Source organism: Athene cunicularia, assembly GCF_003259725.1.
Source record: "Athene cunicularia isolate RWA chromosome 9 unlocalized genomic scaffold, athCun1 chr9_part1, whole genome shotgun sequence".
NCBI lineage: Eukaryota > Metazoa > Chordata > Aves > Strigiformes > Strigidae > Athene > Athene cunicularia.
The window spans coordinates 16,708,761-16,728,623 of NW_020799110.1; the positions used below are offsets into that span (position 1 = coordinate 16,708,761).

General features: G+C 35.4%; 1 protein-coding gene across 3 annotated transcripts in view; it reads left to right on the forward strand.

Moving 5' to 3' along the window:
* Window positions 1–19,863, forward strand: part of SLC9A9 (solute carrier family 9 member A9) — a 210,725-nt gene that overhangs the window by 47,116 nt on the left and 143,746 nt on the right. For all 3 annotated transcript variants that reach the window (XM_026855025.1, XM_026855026.1, XM_026855027.1), the window contains 2 exons: window positions 2,988–3,103; window positions 10,992–11,097. In XM_026855025.1, the coding sequence (XP_026710826.1) occupies window positions 2,988–3,103; window positions 10,992–11,097 (222 nt within the window). The remainder of the gene's footprint in view (window positions 1–2,987; window positions 3,104–10,991; window positions 11,098–19,863) is intronic.

Consider the following 19,863-nt stretch of genomic DNA (forward strand, 5'->3'; position numbering starts at 1 on the left):
ACTTTTTTTTTTTTTCCCAATTCCTCTCTATAATAGCAATAGGGGCATCGGTGAGGGTGTTTCCTTGGGATTAGTGCCCTGCTGTCACTGCAGTATGCTTTCCTCACTGGATTGCCATTAAGAACAGTTACACTGTACAGTACTGAATGGTGTTTAATATCACTGCCACTGCAAGCTCAGGTGTCCAGCTGAGATCCAACTTTTCAATACATAGCAGAAAAGTCACACTACATCATCAACTAGTACTCTAAAAAGAGCTGTTATTAACATTTCTCATAGATAAATTGCTTTATTGTTTCAATTTGACTATATATTAGACCGTGTCACCTGAATAATATCTGTCACTGAAGATGATGATAAAGCTAGAGTGATGTTTTTGAATAATAAAAAATAACAATCTGGAATACACAGGGTTAGGGCCTGATCTCAGTTTTACCAGTCTAAAATGCAGAGTAACTCCTGTGATTTACAACTAGAACTAGTAGTTCTAATCTGTAAGAATGAGAACAGGATCTGATGTGCAGGTTAACAGCAATTTTGTTTAAAATGTAAATTTAAAAAATACTAAACATGTAACATACTCAGTTTGTGATATATCTAGAGAAATACAATAAATTCCCTTTTTTTTAGTGGATGTGTGAGTATATCCTGTATTACAATTAATTTATTAAATTATTTCCCTGAGAGCAAACTCTCTGCTGGTATAACCTGCCATAGTTCTGTGAATTTTACAAACACCAGAGAATTTATTCTGAGTCAGAACTGCCCTTTAATTTTTATTTTTCAAATTGGCCACCAGATGAACTATTTACATTGTTTGGAGATGACAAAAAATTTTTGAAATGACTAGAAAATTATAACTGAAAATTAAATAAAATATTTCTTGTTCAAAGTTATTTAAAGTTATTTCAAAGTTATTGTACAGTTAAAGTGAACCAGGGAGTTGCATTTCATATGGTTGCATCTCGTAAGAAATCACAGATGATTAGTGATCACTTTAATATATTACCTTCATTAAAAATATACAGCTTTTAAAGAAAAGATAAACCTCTGTGTTTTAAAGATAATTTACAGCAGGAAGTTATTTCTGTGCATGTTTTCATGTGTGTTGGAGGAGGTACAAGTACAGATTCTTGTGTTTTATTTAAACCAATATATATCTGCGCTTAACTGGGTTTATATTTGAAAAATTGGACCTTTGCCATTGTAGCATTACCAAAATAAAAAAAAAAAAAAAAAAAAAAAAAGCATAATAATCTGAGTGTGCTGTTCACTTTGCTGGATGAGGGTTAACATCTCAGTGATTAAACCAGAAGCTCTGATTAGTCCAATCTTCAGTTTTATTTCCCTTTTCAGTGCCTTCAAGAATTGAATGGTATGTGAACTGAGACTGGGTTCTGTACGTTTTCTACTGTACTAAACTTTATGGCAAATTTAGATCTCCTATGTCAGTGAAAGACTCCTGAATCCAAGTTCATCTGCAACTTTGTACAGACAGTAAGCAGAAACATTCTGAAAATATTTAGTAATATAAAAAACAATGCTAAAGACCAGGATGATGCCTATACTGGAATTTAAAGAATTACCATGACTAAATTTGCCAAAACTTAAGTTTATTTATTTTAAAATATTTTTAACTGTGTCAGAAGAGCATCTCTGGTCAAAACTGCAGTCAGGTTTGGGCAGTTATTTCTAAAAGGCATGCATATATCTACTTCCATTACAGTTGACTTTTGAGACCATTGCAAATCAAGATAGCAGCACCACAGCAAGTTTTTGAAGAACTCATTCCTTAAAGAAGACGTATTTGTGCTAGGAATAAAAAGACCAACTTCACTGCAGGGTCTTGAATCATTATTCTTTGGGAATGGAGAGAAAGTGAGCTCCTCAATCGAGAAGACCCACAGCTGTACAAATTATTTTACAATTGGTGGACTGGTGGATGATTGCTAGGCAGGTTTTGTAAATTCATACACAAATACTTGGGACTATTGGGGAATTCTTTGGTGACCTATCTGCTTCCCTCTTAATGTGATAAGGTTATTACAGAAAATCTACAGCTTGGTAAGGTCTCTGAAAAGATCTTGTAATTAATTTGGGTTGGTTGTTTAGTAGCACTTCATGTGTCACTCAGATTTTCTGTACTTTGGTAACTTCGGAAACATCTTAGGAGTATAGCTGAGAGCAAAATGTAGCTCAATATGTCAACGCATGTAGCTCTCTTTAAATGATTTTTTTTTAAAGTGTATATTCAGAAGAGCACAGTTGTCAATTCCTGTGTTGTATTGATGGAAAAGGTATTGAATGCAATGCGGTTTTGTATTAATTAGATTGTAAAACATCTACTACAGGTTCTAACAACAAGTGAATGCCTAAGATTCTTGTTAGAATACACATCTCACATAGCATTATCTAGTTATATAAACCAATGATAACATTTCCTGTGAAACCAGGGAGCATTTTGAAGTGTGACTTTGTTGCCTCACTGTCATTGTGAGTTGTTAAGTATCTGTCTCATTTGGAGACCTTATCTGGAACTTTGAATAAAGCTAACATTTAAAAGCTGATAGAATAAAACAATTAATTTAGAAATGTTAGAGCAAGCCACAGAGCTGATAGTAGAACTGGCGTTGTTTAAATATTCTATAACATTAGACAAATTAGTTTTAATAATGTCTTCTTAGCTTACGTTATCTTTCCTTCTGAAAAAAATGAACAGCTAAAAGCAGTGTCCTTTGTTACCAGCAGATGACAATTATTCAGAAAAGTCTTTGCTTTGGAATTGTCTTTGACATTTCAATATAATACTTGAACTGTTGAACAGAAAATGGAATTTTTATATTATATGATAGCAGTGTATGTTCAGTATTCATGGGATACATTTATTTAAAAGAAACTGCACAGAATAAGAACCTGCTTAGTACTGTAAATTAAGCATCAGTGTTATATACTCTGTCTGAATGCCCATCTTATCTTTTCCCTGACAGGTTGATAATGTATGGGTTTGTGAAGGCAATGGTACACATTGGCCAGTTAAAAGGATGGGAATTCCACTTCACTGACTGTTTATTTTTTGGATCGCTGATGTCTGCCACAGATCCAGGTAATTTTAAAATAAATTACTTTTTCAAAAGTCAGAAGAGGAAATAAGAACATATCAACTGCATGTCCCATAGAAACACTCAAAGTCTCTGTGCTTGATTTTCTTTTCCCTTAGCCATTAACTGTCTGAAACTCTGATAATCACAAGTCAAACTGGCTCTGGAGATCCCTTGTGTTTATTCCAGTAACTGGTTTACCTATGTTTAGCTCACAAACTTTATAAATTAATTTACTGGGGAGATTGGAAAAATGTTGTTCTCCAGTCTTCAGGACATCTACCTGTTCATTGCTGATATGAGAACTGCTGTAATGCTGGAGCCTCATGGTTAACAATTAGACATTGCATTCATGTGTGATCTAACCCAGTGTAAATATATGGGGAACACAGCTTTATGATTTGGCCATATAAATAGTCAAATATTCAAATTTACAATTTGAATGCAGTGTTTTGTGATAAATGCAACTCTAAAAAGACAGGTACCAACAAGTTGACTTGAATTTGCAGATGTGAACCTAAAGTTACAGTAAACAGCCAAGTCTAGGAAACAAGCTCATTGAATTTTGGAATCACAGAAATACAGAATCATCTAGATCTGACAGGATGTCTGGGAGGCCTTCTAGTCCAACCTCCTAATCAAAACAAAGTTATTCTAGGTTTCATAGACTTGTCCAAGTTTTGTTACGTTGAAAAGGGTAATAAGAGTACTCTGATATTAAAAGGAAAGTATTGCTTTTTGCATCTGTGGGACAATAGTGAAATTGCTTACAGAATGAAAGCTTGCTTACAGCTTCCAAGTACGATTCTTGAACAATCAATGAAAACTATGCATAGAGTTTTGCACTTGGCTTAATTTCTTTTCCTATTTTCCAGTCCAACACTATTTTGTTTGACAATTGAATGTGTTGACTTATGAGGAGAAATATATAAGACAAATGCACTGATTTTGATTATAATAGTATAATATCACACTGATTAATGTGGAACAATTGTGAGGGGAAAAAAAAAAAAGAGAATCTCCTCTCGCACTGGAAGGAATAAGTGACAAGGATTACTTTTCCCAGATTTTTAAATAGGCTTAAAAAACTAACACTGCAGTTGAGAAAACTACTTTCAGTGTGACAAACTATAGTTGATTAATACTGTTTGTAATTAATGTTCTGCTTATATATAGTGTCTGTGCATGTCCAGGAGTTTTTTTAATGTTCAGTCTTGCTCTCTTTGTCATCTATTCACAAAATTCTAGGTTGTTTCATGTTTTTAATAATGTTATCTGTAAATTTCAGTCCCTCAAAGACTTAAGACATTTTTGAATGAAATTTTTGCTTAAGTAAATGGTAAACATTGCCGAAAAAAATTCATTGTGTTACAGTATTTACTAGTGAATAATAATCTCAAGCCATGTAAAGAGCTCATTGGAATTCCAAAATCAGTTAAAAAATAGTCCCATGGAGGACCAATACATACCAGGGCATAAAATAATGTCTAATGATTTCATATGTGATATCTAGCTTAAAAAAAAAAAAAAAAAAAAATCTCTGGTAAAATTTTAGTGTTATAGAAGTAGGATAGAATAATAAATTTCTGTCCTGAGATTAAATAATAAATTCCTGTCATATTTGCTACCTGTTCTTCCATTTAATTCTTCACTGTGAAGGATTATAAGCTCATTGCAAAAAATTAATTTCCCTTGGTGTAGAAGCAATTAAGTCTCAAAAGATGTTAAAAACTGATATGTTGACTTGACAGAAGTTGTTTTGATTGAGTTCCTTATTTGTAATAATAAAGATGACTGGTAGATGTTTGTATGCTAAATGAAGAATTTTACTGCCAGGGCAGTAAACAAATGTATGCCAGCTAAAAGTTGCTAATATTGTTAAGAAGGAGGAAATAATATTATAGAACTCCGTAGGTTTTAGTTTTGAAGGGTATTTGAAGATATTTAATACAGAGATTTTTGCATAAAATTGGTTCAGAATTGCTCTTTTATGCCATGGGTTCCTTTATATAGCAAACTAGCACTTGAACTAAGATTAGGAAATGGATTTATTACTGGACATACTTGGGACTGTTTTGCATTATAGATTTCATCTATAAACATCTGTGATACTTAGGGATCCCTCAAAAAACTTGCACATCTCTAGACAGAAAAGGTAGAAACTTTAGGGACAAATAAAGGTTACTTTAAAGTGAATCATTCATTTTACAGGAAATATCTCCTTCCAATAATTTATCATTTCTAGCAGAAAAAGTTTCTCAGTTCAAGACTTCAGGTGAGAGGTTTGATTTCTAAGACATAGAATTTTTAAATTCCTGAATTTCATCTTCATTAGTCTTTGATTTAAAACATCAGACCAGTATTTATATTTTCCTTTATTCTGATCAATAAACATTGTTTATCATGTAGTTGGGGAAATCATCTCTTCTTGTTATTTCATCTGCATAAAACAGCACAGATTTCAACTGTTTCATTGTTGAAAGGATTTCCCTTGTGTTAGTACTGTGTTTTGATTTCTAATTTAACCTGACTCTGGAGGTTTTTTGGTGTGATCCCTTCAAAGGGGATGGAGCTGTTCCTCCCTGTTTTCTGGTACACTTGTCACTCATCAAGAGCAGCAAAGAGACTGAGGAAAAGGTGCTGATTTGGGGAGTGGAGCCCCCAGCTCTCAGTCCGTGAGCATCAGAGACCTGCAAAATCAAACTGCCTCACGTCTGTGAAACTGTCCTCTGTGGCTGAAAGGCAGGCACAGCAATAAGCCCCAGCAATAGGCTGCTTCTGGGTACCAGTGGTTATAATGGAATAAGGTGAATGACAGAACAAAACTGGAACATGAACAAAAAGATTTGACCTCTGCCTCAGCCACCAAAAAATAACTGGAAAGTACAACTTTGGCAGTTTGTCTTAGCTGTTGTTATTAACACATTTTGTGCAATGTCTTTTTTTTTTTTTTTTTTTTAACTTTTGACATTTCAAGCATAGAAAACAGATTTACCTTCACAAGGTTTGCTGAAGCTATTTCTAAGCTATATGAACTGCTTTACCTTTGGTCATATTGATAATCACAAGGCTCTTCTCTATTTGAAGTTACTATGGTTACAGCTGAACTGGAGATGTGAGTTGCACTGCTGCTGTTATTGATAAAATTGGATATTTATCAGAAAAAGCACTTTTTGTTTCTCATAAATTCAAAATTTTTGCATTAAGAAGCATAATTTATAAATACAGCACGGTAATACAGTCTATATACTGATTATATGTCTGTTCATAGATGTGTTTTTAATTAATATATTTTTATGCTTTCTTCTTACCATTGAAGTAATATGTGAGTGACTTGACCAATTAGTAGGGAAAGGAGACTATAATTAAAATTTGGATTGTTATTTTTTAGAGAAAAATAGGTAGGAATTGTGAGATTTCTTTCATCTTCTTTTATTCCCATTTGATACTGCCCTCCTAAAAGAATTTAGGCCCATGAGCTATGAAAGTTATTAATAGTTCTAGTCAGAAGACTGAGGTACAGTAATACCAGTCCTTTATATAAAGGTCTAATTTATTCTCTGAGTCTTCTTTTCAAACATAACAGCAAAGAAGTATTAGATACAGTTAGCTTAGGGATTGTTGTAGTTTGCTGATATTCCAGTTACTTTTACAGGAATTAATAACAAGCCAATTTGTTTCTACATACATCAAAAGATATCTTTCACAAACCAGCTCCACAGACACTTGGTCTGACTTGGGTACAACCAAAATCATGCTAAGCTTAGCATCAGATGGATGTTACCTCAGTCCATGAAGTCAAGGAAGAAATGAATCAGATTTCTGTTGGCACAAGTACTGTGAAAATCTTAGATGCTTCACTACTGCATGCTTCCCATCACTGAATTTTTTAATGAAGCTCACAACTGAGTGAGGAGCTCTGATACTTGTCATTTCTAGTTGTATCAGTTTTCTTCTGCCACAAAAGATGTTTGTTTACTGTCCCCCAATTACCTGTCCTTCTAGCCATCTAGCTTACCTATCTCTATCCTCGTATGCCTAGACTGAAATAAAAGATGAAGAGATGCTGTGTGAAAAGTAGTTTGGTATTTTTATAATACATATTGTATCTAATGAATTATACAAGTCTGAGTAGATACCACACAAAAACCAAACCCTACTTACTGTTTCTCAAAAGTGCCTTCAGAAAGACATTCAGAAATTACTTACTGCAATGTAGTATCTATGGTCTTTCTTTAGATATGCAAGTTCTCACAGATTAGATATGTTACTGTGGTATATGATAGCAAATACCAAATGTTTAAATTTGTTCCCTTGAGTTTTTAAAGTCATCAAACAAAACATGATATCATGCTTTGGACAATGGTGACTATTCATAGAGTAATATTCTATCCTGAGAGTAATTTAAATTAACTGTCTTCCATAGCAGAGTATCACATCCCTTTTGATATACCCATTCTGAACTATGTCCGTAGATTCTCTCATAGTTAATGAAGGCAAATGTGATCTTGAGAAAATGACCAGATGGTGGTTGGCAAAACAAGGTGAAAATGTTTTATTGACCTCTTATATGGGGTGGATGTGCTAAAAATAATGCAGTTCTCTGTTCTTATGCATATACTATTTTAACGAGTTGGCTAATGCAATAGAGATGCTTCTTTAATGTATAATACTATGCTGAGAGGAGACTGCAAACACTCTGAAGGACATGATTAGAACTCAGTATGATTCTTACAATAATTTAAAATCAACAAGGATAAATCTTACACTTAGAAATAATCAACTTCATAGATAGAAGATAAGAAATGAGCATTCACTGCTGAAAAGGATTTCGTTTACAACCTGCAAATGAGTCATCAGTACCAATACATAGCAAAAATATGAAAACAGAATTTATTAACATGTTGTACAGCATCTTTTCACTCTATTTCTTGACAGCAAGTGTCAACTACAGTACTTGGATCTGATTTGGGCACTGTATTTCAAGAAAGATGGACTAATTAGAAGTGATTAGAGGGCTAGAAAACATCACTGAAAGGAGGAGATTGAAAGAAGTGAGTCAGTTTAGGGAGGAGATGTCTGAAATGAGTCTTTGAATAGGCAAAATGTGGCTGGAAAGAGAAAGGGAATAAATGTGACAAGTTATTTGTGTCTCATTAGGCTGGGAAGGGAAATTACAGACTTGAAAAGCTGAAGGGGAGATTTAGGTTAGACACTCAGGAATAACTGCATTTATAGATTGTATGAATACTGAATAGCAAGTCAGTCTCCCTTGGGATTTATGGAACCAGCATCACTTCAGTACTTTAAAAACAGATCAGATAAAGATCTGTCAGCAGTGGTACGGCTGAAGATTGCTGTGTCCTGGGCCAGAGCAGAGACCAGAACTCTTGGGACAGGCAATGCTGTAAAGAAGAGCTGGTAACCTCCACTGGGAATGGGAGAAATGTTAAAAATTAAAGGTACTTTCTGAGAAAGGGGTGAACTGGGGAGTCTCTCCAAGAAGAGGTAATTGATACATTATTATGTTACCTGCTTTATTATTTTGCTTCCATTTGAAAAGATTTTAAGTCAGATTTTTGGGGTAGAGTTGGGAGAGAAAGCAAGAAGATAAAGCTGTTTTCTTAGGAGGCAAGAGGAGGGAGAGGAGTGTGTAGGCATCTGTGTAATTAGCTTGGCCTGCTACACATACATACCAACAGTGCATTGGACTTTGATTACTATTTTCCTTCTATCATTATCGCAGGAGCTATTAATGTAAGCCCAAACTAATTAGCTAATGAGCAAAAGCTGGAAGTGGCAAATAATTTTAGAAAACAAGTCTGTTGTTATGCCAGTGACATCAAAGAATGAGAGACTAAATTGGGTCTACATTTAACACATTAAGGCAGCATTGCTAATCAAGCAAAAACCTGAACATGGATATTGATGAACCAAGAAAATCTCCTTTGGCAATAAAACTTCTTCCTACACCTTTGAGCCGTTCTGAGGAAATAACTCTTTCCCTAGTTCAAATTATAACTGTGCTGGAAGTAGATGGGTGAGGTTACCAGAATGGATAAGTATAACTAGCTAATTTAAATATAGCTATATCAGCAAATGTTCAGCTACGCACATCCCCTAAATTGTCTTCTGTAGAATAACACTTCCAAAATTCTTCAGAGATACCACATCAACAGAGATCACTTTGACATAAAATCTCACAGGATAACTGAGAGTCTATTTTGGGTTTATAAACAGATTTTTATATTACACAGATATTAAAGTGCCATTTAGAAAATCTTATTAGTAATGATTTCAAAATTCCAAGAAATTTTTTTAACACTAAGCATGATAACCTGTTGATCTTTTTGTGTGAATTATCAGCAGTCATCTCAATGCAGAAGTATATAATTTTGATTTCTGAGTGTCAGATGTTAACATGGCATGCCAGAGGCACTCCTAATCTTTGGGATTCCTAGGCTATGAGAATTGAGTCAACTGCACAATTATGTACTAGAATGAGCACCAGTGAAGCAGTGAGTTACCATGTAATTTTTAACCGTACAAATAATTGGGTGCCTTTATATTAAATTCTGTTTGAAAAGAGAAAGCTCTGCTTTGTCCAAGCAAAGAGAGAATAATAATATCAATACAGAACATAGATAGCCTTCTTCAGTTGGAGATTATGAAGTGCCAGGTAGATCTTGGGAAGGACTGTGATCCCCTGTATACAGGTAAAGTAACTGAGTGTAAAACAGCTGTCTTTTAATATCTATAGGACTTAATTATCTGAATATGAGCCAAGTGTCTGTATGTCCTCAAGGATGTAAGTGTAAATTATTTGCCCAGCTTCAATTTAAATTAAACACACTCTATTTTTTTTCCATTGCACCAGTAAGCTAAAAATCAAATATAGCATATAACTCAGGGAGAAGGAAGGGACTTAATGATATGCTGAAGGATTCTTAAAATGGATTACAAGCATCAGATATCCTGATCTGGATGAGAGGGCTTCATGACTGCAGATATGCTACACTTGAGGTGAAAGTGGTTATGCTGCTGGAGGGACAGGGTATAAGGTTAGGCATGTTCCTCAACAAGCATGCATAACAGATGGATAAGCATTACCGTACCTTTCTTAAAACAGGTAAACTGCTACTCTCATCACACACAAAGTTCATGGCAAAACCTAAGTCTTTTCAGCCCCCTTCACATAATCACAGAATTATCTAGCTTGGAAAAGACCTTGAAGATCATCCAGTCCAACCATTAACCTCACACTGACAGTTCCCAACTACACCAGATCCCTCAGCGCTATGTCGACCCGACTCTTGAACCCCTCCACGGATGGGGACTCCACCACCTCTCTGGGCAGCCCATTCCAACGCCCAGCAACCCATTCTGGAAAGAAATGCTTCCTAATATCCAGTCTAAACCTTCCCTGGCGCAATTTGAGGCCATTGCCTCTTGTCCTATCGCTTATTACTTGGTTAAAGAGGCTCATCCCCAGCTCTCTGCACCCTCCTTTCAGGTAGCTGTAGAGGGCAATGAGGTCTCCCCTCAGCCTCCTCTTCTCCAGACTAAACACCTCCAGTTCCCTCAGCCACCTTACTTCTCCTTAGTCACAAGTTCCTTTACGCACAGTAAAATATGCTGTGACATTTTCATTTATGCATGATTCTCTGTGTGAAAGGGAAAGTGTCTTCCTAACTTAGCTGAAGCACCAAAACTCAGACTTGCTGGATTTAAGGATCTTAAATACTTCCACTGATTCCTTTTAACTTCACTATTAGCCACATAGGTAATAAATAGGACTGGACTTCTTAAAAGCCATATTCTAACATTGCTTTGTCTCTTGAATTCCAGAGGAATATGAAAATAACAAACTCACTTTGCTTTGTCTCCATACAGTGACAGTCCTTGCTATTTTCCATGAACTGCATGTGGATACAGATTTGTACACACTCCTGTTTGGAGAGAGTGTTCTAAATGATGCTGTGGCTATCGTGCTGACATAGTAAGTACATCCACCTCCATTCTTTACTTGGTGAGATAATTACAAGCTTTAATTGCTGATATAATTCTCACTGATATAGTTTTGCAAGTACAGATTCCATTACAGAGAGTTCTGGAGTTGTTCTTGGTTTGTTAAACACCAGAATTCCAATGCTGTTAATAGTAACTATGTATCCAGAATGCAATTTTGGTTCATTTTTTTCAACCTAAAAAGGCAGTATATTCTGCAAAATGTGTATATTTAATTTAATATGATTTATTTTCTCATCTAAACAAGATATCTTGAAAAAATAATGCTGAATAAGCACCTAGGATATAGAGCAACTATAAAATTAGAGACAGCTTCTTTTTAATTTTTGCAATCTATTGTTTTCCAAGATGAAAACCACAAAGTGGTACACAGCAGCTCAGTTTATCTACTTCTATCTATTAAATCTGACAGAGCTTCAGCTGATAATATTATCTTAAATTTATATATAGCTTTTTTATTCTCAGGAATCCTCAAACAGATCACAAATGACTTACCAAAATGACACAAGTATGTGATGTCCTAAAAACACAGACGCTAACTACATGATTAACAGGATCTCACATTAGCTCTGCTCTACATGTATTATATGCTTCCTGGACCTTTGCTAGAAATACAAATAATCCTCTCAGATAATCTTAAAAATAACAGGATTCTGCAAAATCAAATTCAGTTTTCTGGGATGCTTGAAGATGATTCACAGTGAACCTCAATTCAGTGCCACTTTTCTCCTTAAAATACAGTTTCTCAAACTAAGATTTATCTTATCCTTCAGAAAAACAGACTTTTACCGAGTAATTTAAAAATGCTTTATATTTTGTGTGAGATAATGAAGAAACTTAAAGTAGTTGAATTGCAAAGAAACCCAAACAAATATATTTCACAATACAAGAGTATTCTTATTTAATTTTTCATTCTCCAATTATCAGTCTAGTTACATTCACCTACACTAAACTCCTCACACTGTTTTTAAAGCAACAGTAATATTTTCAAATGCTGTCAAGTTTGACAAGTCCAAACACTGTCTAAGCACAGCATTTCATGATTAGATACAGCACCCCTGTCACATTCAGTGACTGTGGTTGGAATGTGTCACTTAGGAGAGCATCTAATACATCAGATAATAAAATGCACAGAAAGAAAACTAAGCAAAGAATAGAAACCAGTAGAGAGAACAGATAGAAAAGCATTAAAGCGGCTATTAGAAAGAAGCATGTATGTGACAAAAAGTCCGAGATTTTTTTCTCTCTTACTCGGCTTTGTTTAACAGCGGCCCAGACATTTATAGCTCATTTAGACTCTTCATCTGTTACTGCAAGGTTTCTATAGACTGTAGTTAGGCTACAAGCAACTCAAGGTGACCCAGAGTATTTTAAGTGTCTCTACTTTTCAGTCACTGTGATGTCAAAGCACGTGGATCTCTCCAGAAGTGCAACTCAACTGCAAGGCAAATCTAGAAGGAAAACTCCTATCAGATACTACATGATCCATGAGTTCCTAACCTTTGCTCTTCCCAGTGCTCAAGTCTAGGCTATGACCCTCAGCGTGCACATGGACACAGAAACCCATAGGAAGGATTCCTGTTGCAAATGCTGTCTCCTTTTGTGTTTTCTTTGCTGTACATGGGAGATTACAGCTCTTTTACTATAGAATTTCTTGTCACTGGAAAACCAGTGTATTTTTCTGTATATTCAGCATGACCGATACTTTGATTTCTCTAATACATTTAGTCATTTGTAGAGTCTGAAGAGAATATATGGCATCATTAGTTTCACATTTCATTAATTTCTGGCTGAAATAATCGGCTTCTGCACAAATACAATGTTTCTGCAACCTAACACGATCTTCTTTCCTGTAGCTTTTTAAGTAAAGATATGCTGTTAATAATGTCAGCTTCAGTGCATTAACAACCCACTAAACTAAACCAAATTTAAATGAAGAATATTATTTTTCTGTCACTACAAAAGAACAGCTCTGTAACACATAATACTTTTCAGGATGGTGCAAACACAATATGTTCATAATTACAGTAATAGGGTACTATTTAAAAAGGTGTGAAAATAACATTTACAAATCTGGAAAAGCAATAATAAGTCATTTTGTACACTATGTAATGGTAAACAGAAAACAGAACAAGAGAATACATGGTGTCTTTCATCAGCTAACAGAATAACCAAGTTAATGTCTGCAGGAGTAACTCACTGCGGGAAAGGGAGGGAGAGAAAAGAGAGAAGGCCCTTATGGCTGGCTGTGCCAGTTTGGCCTGGTGAAGGTAGTACGGCCGTCTGCCAACAAGGCTTTATAGCGATATCTCTCTTTTCCTTCAGCCTCTCCCTCCAACCTCTATTTCTCCAGTGCTCTTTATCATTTAGTTTACGGACAGCAGCAGGACCAGCTACCCCCACATTTTTCATGTGGATTTAGTAAACCACATGAGTTGTGTGTTGATGCAACAGTATCTACAGGCACTGTGGCCAGTTGCCCACAGAAAATACTGATCAAGCACACAAGTTCTCCAGGCCAAATTAGCAACTCTCCTATAGGCCATCTTGCCATACCAAACACCTGGGTGTTTGTGATAATTGCAAGATTTCATTTATACTGTGCTATTTTAAGATAATCCATGCAGGAGAGATCACTGTGAATCAAATTGGCAGTAGGGGCTGCAGAAAGGCTGACAAGCTGTTGTGCATCTGGGAGAGCTCGTACACACAGGGGCCTCTATAAGCAAGGGTGTTGTAGATGCAACAAGAATTTTCTCCTATATAAGTAACTTAGAGAGTTGCTTATAATTTTTTACTATTATGACAAAAGTCCCCGTTTAATCAAAACTGAGAATTCTCATAGAAAATAAACATTTAGGAAGAAACCAAGGATGTAAATATTCAAAACTAATTAATTTTGAGCCTGTTTTATATCAAGGATTCAAGATATTTAAGAAAAACAGTAACAGAGTCCTACAATACTTATTAGATGATGAATATATCTGCTTTTGCCCAGAAAAACCTATATGACTAATTATGGCATAAATATTTCCTACGTACTTTGTTTTCTAGATTGACTCGGCACCCATGTCCACTTCCTATGTCTATTCACTGCATGAGCTTTACCTGTAGAAGTATTTTATTTATGCTAACATTAAAATAAAGAAAATATATATAGGAAAAATAAGGTATTTGAACTTCTTCTAAGTGTGTTTGAATATGCTTATAGTTTTTATGATTAGGGATTGTTTCACTATTTGGAATTTAATTTTAGACAACAGATTATGGCAGACTTTTATGAAAAGATCTTTCCAATCATACTTTTGTTAAATTTTTTAAGTGAGAAATTGTTCTCAGTTCTTTAGATATATTGTAATTTATCACCAAGAAGTTTACCTGAGTTTATTCTGTAGCTTCTAAAATGAAAGAATATCATTTAAGATTGTTTCTTGTATTGCTGTATCATAATATGTACTGTAAAGAATGACTTCATTTTCTTTCTTGGGGGTTGGTCTGTGATATAGCAAATATTTTCATAAAAGATTCCATACGATAGATGTTTTACCACTGTTTGTGTCCTCTAACTCCCAGGTTTTTTTCAAAAGTATTAGCAACAAAATTTAGCTTACGAATGTTCTAGCCCACATAAAGCTGTTCTCTTAGCTTTAAATTTAACCTTCTGCCATGCAATTCCCTGATCATAAAGCAGCAGTTTGTTCAGCTTCAGGTAGGCATTCATGCTATAGGACACAACATTCAAAGTGATCTATTTCATTCACAGATTTCAGACCCAGGAATGTTTATCACTGCTTAGGTTTGTAGATAGCACTTTACAGACAAATACAATGAACTGTCTGTGTACTCCTGCGCTTACTTGCTGTGGACCACATTCTAAAGAACAAAATTGAGAAATATACAGTTGGAGTTGTGTGTGATAAAGACTGTAGAATCTGGCTGAAAATTAATAATTTGGGGATATTTTTGAACAAATAAGATTAATATCTTATTTAACTTTAATTCCTTTTTCATTGTTCTGTCTTCATACAATATATCACTTGTTGAAGAAAATATCCACATATATTTTGAGTGCACCTGTTGTAGGTTTGGTGGGCGTTTTGCACTTTTGCAGAGAAGTTTGATGAAGGATGTGTGGAAGAAGATGTAGAAAAAGCATTTAATAGCTTGAGATGTGACTGAAAAGTAGCTGAACAGGTCATTAGCATTGAGACGGTATATTTAGCAGAGCTATTTAATCTTTCTCATGCTGAGTGTTCAGTGAGTGCAGAATGTGGAAAGCAGTAATGAATACTGATATGTGTTCCCTGTTAACAAATTATCTAAGAGAACATTACATGAGAGATGTTTCCATTGTAGCCAATGTCAGAAGTGTTTGTATCATCATTATGCAAAAGACATGACTTCATTTCTCTGCTGGCTCTGTACCATTGCTCAGTGGGGCTGATGAGTTTAATCCCCTTCCCAGAAGAGTTGATCGTGTGGAAGTCACATGGGCAGCAGGGACATCAACATATGACAGTGTCTCACAAGTGAGGGGCAGCCAGAGGGTACAGGACATGTGACATTGTGACATGAGTGACATGTGGCAAGGAATGGATTTACTAGCTCTGTTACATGCAATCAAGAACAGTTTGATACATGAATGAAGTGGAAATCCTGGAGATAAAAAACATGGGTGAGGATCACATGGCAGTGAAGCCAGACAACCCAGAAACTAGCTGACATATGAAATTAAGACTTCCCATGTCAAAATGCGAATTGCCCTAGAAGGCTTAGAAGTATAGATATTTCTAGGCAGAGAGGAATGTAATACTGCAAGCATAGTTTTCTTGTGAAGTTTGGCTTGTTATTAAGTATCTTAAATGGTATGTAAAGGAAGAGATCATAACTTTGGAGGTTCAGAAAGTGGTGAACAGGAAAGTAAACAAAAAATACTGGATTGTTTTGAAATGGATATCCTGCCCCTTTTGTAAAGTATCTACTGGTTGTATAGATTCTACAAAGTTTGTTCATGCCTGTTAGCAAAAGTTAGGCAATGAAAGGCCCAGATTTTGATACAGTCAGGCTGTAAGGCTCCTTTTGCAAAAGCCAAGGACCAGCACTGAAAGGATAAATAAACTCTTAGAACTAGGCGAGAACTGGAGGTGTAACACATCCCATTATTGTATGACTCCTTGCTTATAAGAACAGTATTTGTTGGTGAGATGTTTATTTCCACTGATGCTCACAGATGCAATATTGTTCCAGGAATTCAGTGAGCTTCTATTGGTCAGATAAGATGGTCTGGAATAAATAGGTAACATTGCTTTTTTGTCTTTTTTTTTTTTTTTTTTTTTTTTCTCCCAACAATCTGTGCTAGTAGAAGGGTTCTGCAACAGCCTTCTACCTAATAAGCTTCTATGGATTGGTTCAAAGATTTACTAAGCATTTTACCATGATGAAGAAATTTCATTTTCCAGAGTTCTTGGAATACAATTTCTCTCTAACAATAGATATATTTCAAGTCCATGTTTCACGATCTAGCTAGAGCATATGATACCATATCTGTGCTTGACAAATTAATTGTCCATAGAATCCAGATCCCTTTTAAATAGTTCCAAAACCTCGAAATTTATGACAAAGAGTTTGGAGATTGCTCATTTCATCTTGCTTTTGTCTTTCCTTCTTTAGCATAAACAGAGCTTATCTGTCTCAGTAGGATAAAGTATAAAAGAGGAACTCTAATTATTGAATGTGTTTGTGATACCAGGGAGTAGTATTGAGAGGAAAAGGGGAAAGGCAAATTGATAAAGATGATGCTCAGCTTTACTAAGTGAGGAAATCCCTTGTAAAAGTAGTTCTTTGCCTCCTTCTAAATATTTTCATGATAGACATGTGCCAACACATGTCATAGCATACCTCTTCTCTGCTCAAAAAATACTTTCATTCTAGTCTAGTAGTACCTTATACAAGCTAATATCACACTTAAACAATTCTTTCTTGGCAGAACTTCTCCTGGAGACTTGTATGGGGCTTTCTAAAATAACACGACAAAGGTAACAGACAAATTTATTGAAAAACGGTATCCATTTCCAGGGGAAATAACTCAGAAGCCAGAGTTCAGCTCAGTTTGTGCTGAGCATCCTCTGAAGTTGACATTTCTCAGACAGTGATCCCTATAATTGCCTTAGGAAGTCAAGAGAATTCTTTCTGTCACACTGGTGAGTCTTACTGCTAGGTACAGTCATGATATTACTAATTTTAGTTCAGCTCAGATCTCTTCAAAATATAAGAAACTCTTTTGATCAAATGGACCTCAAATAGAAAATGAGTAAGAACCTTTAAACCTTGCTGGTTTTAGTTATTTGTTTACCTGCAGTTTTTTATTTCTGTGCTTTTAATTCAGTGGTTATGTCATTGAAAGGCAGTTTACATAGGAGGAAAATGTAATCAGAGACTGAAGAAGCAGACATCTGACAAACACCAAATATAGGTACAAATATTCAGTTTCTGTTTCACTTGGTCATTAGCCTGGTGAGGTAACTACCCACTATCTGCAAGTGTTACTTTCCTACTTTTCACTATTTCTAATTGTCATTCCTTGTGTATTAGATATTAAAATCATCAGTTCCATAAAGGATATGAAAAGATATTGTAACTATGCTGCCGAATAATGAAGTTAGGAGCTGGGATTTGCAGGAAATAATACCCGCTTTGAAAGCTATGATGGGTGTCTCCTTGATGCATATCTCAGTGGATGTGAGGCTCCCTTTATGATTATTTTAAGCTTTCTTCTTTTGTCATGAACTGTCTCTAATTTGTATCCTTTGCCCTTCCATTTCTGGAGCATTATTCCATATAGATTTTGCCACACTTTGATCCCTTGACCCATTGAATAACAAATTTTGCAGAGGAAAGACAACTGAATGTTCTCATATCTTATTTTTCCCTTAAACGGCAGTTATAGTCAGAAAGCGGCCTTTAAAAGTGACATTTTGTGGGCTTCCATATGCACTGTCTCAAACCCTTTTGTATCATGTGTAATCAATTAAGAAACAAAGATTTTTCTATCATCCAATACTTTGTTTCAGTTTCCTCCTCAACTGTACCTAACTGGGAGTTCATTCAGTGAAGAACACAGTGAAGTCTGTCAGCCTGTATACCATTCCTCCTGCTGAGATTTATTAGGTACTGTTAGCAAATGGCAAAATAATGTGAAAAAAAAAAAAAAAAAAAAAAAAAAAAAAAGGTTGTTTCTCTGTTGCCCTTTATTTTTAGCCCTTTTTTAAACCACATATTCATGCAATTTCAGCCACTGGAAAAAGAAACTCATTTAAGTTCTATTTATTTCTAACATGTATCTGAGTGCAGACAAGATGTTTTTCACACATCCTAGGCATATCAGTATGTAAGTAATAGTGTAAAAAAACCACTTCTATTCATAAGTGGGCCCTTATGTGCACACAGTTAATAGCTTTAGTGTGCCTACACATAAAACTGCTCAGCCTAGGTACTTCTTTTTCAAAAGTATATAAGCCTCATTCCTTGCCAACTACTGTTCAAAGTGTCCACAGAGACATGCTTCCAGCCAAGGAAGAAAAAACAGAACTAGAAGCACCTGTGCCACCAGACAGATGCCAAAAAGGTAACAAGGATTAACAAATGCAACATTTTCCTGCTTCAAGAAAATAGGTGGCATACAGATTTCTATGGTAGGAAGAGGTGGAGAAATGGAGATGAAAGTAAGAAGTTTAACTGGTGAAAGCAATAAATGGAGATTGTTGAGGACATGGCTAGAAAAAAGAAGCCAGAGTGAGAAAAGACATGATAAGAAAGATAAGGTATACTGTATAAATACAGATTATGACAGTGATACATAAACCTGTAGTGAGGACTTTTTAGAGGGAAGAACTACTTGTTTACTCATAAGGATGCAGAAGAAATCCTGATTGTTTTTCTCTGGTACAATTTTTCAGTTTTATGTTGTTTTGTTACAAATATCTCTGTTTGAAATCCTGAAGTACTACATCAAAATGGTGCTCCTGAACTGTAAAGATCTAAAGTTCTGAAGAGTGGTGCGCTGCAATCAGGTAATGAATCTGAATTTAGAAAAGGAATTCCTTTCTGCCAGAAACAGGGAGTTGCCTCCGTTTCTTTGTAGCTGTCTTTACATAAATTAATTTGGCAGAATTGGAGGAGCTGAGGCTCGTATGAGCTCAGTTTGAGCAGTGGCAGGCTTAAGATGGGTGGTTGCCTTTGCAAAACCTGACCTAGAACTTGCAGATCAAAGTAAGACCAGCACTGGACCACAACAGGAATAGGAAGAGTTGTTCCATGGTACTGGCTTGAATGACCTTGAGAAAGATTTAGGGATTTCAATGCCTGTGAGCTGCAGATCTGGACAAATTACTAACTGGAGCACTAGAGTCAGACATTGCCTCATTCCAGATAAATACTATTTGTGATTTTATTCCCGTGAAGGTTCCTGAGGAGGGATGACTGTAACACTGTGGAGAGGAATAAAACAGAATTACCTGAAAGAAAGAAAAATGCTGGATGGAAACTCAGCCCAAACATTTTACTTCTTAGTTCCCCTTAGGCAAGATAAATTTGGCTAATATGCCTGATATTGTTAAAAAAGGCTTATGTACCAAGCAGCCATTCAACCAGTCAAATAAGAGAGTAACTTTTATAAATTAATAGAGCAAGGAGTTAATTGTGCAACAGGTTAGTGAGTCATTTTAAAAGGTGGATGAGG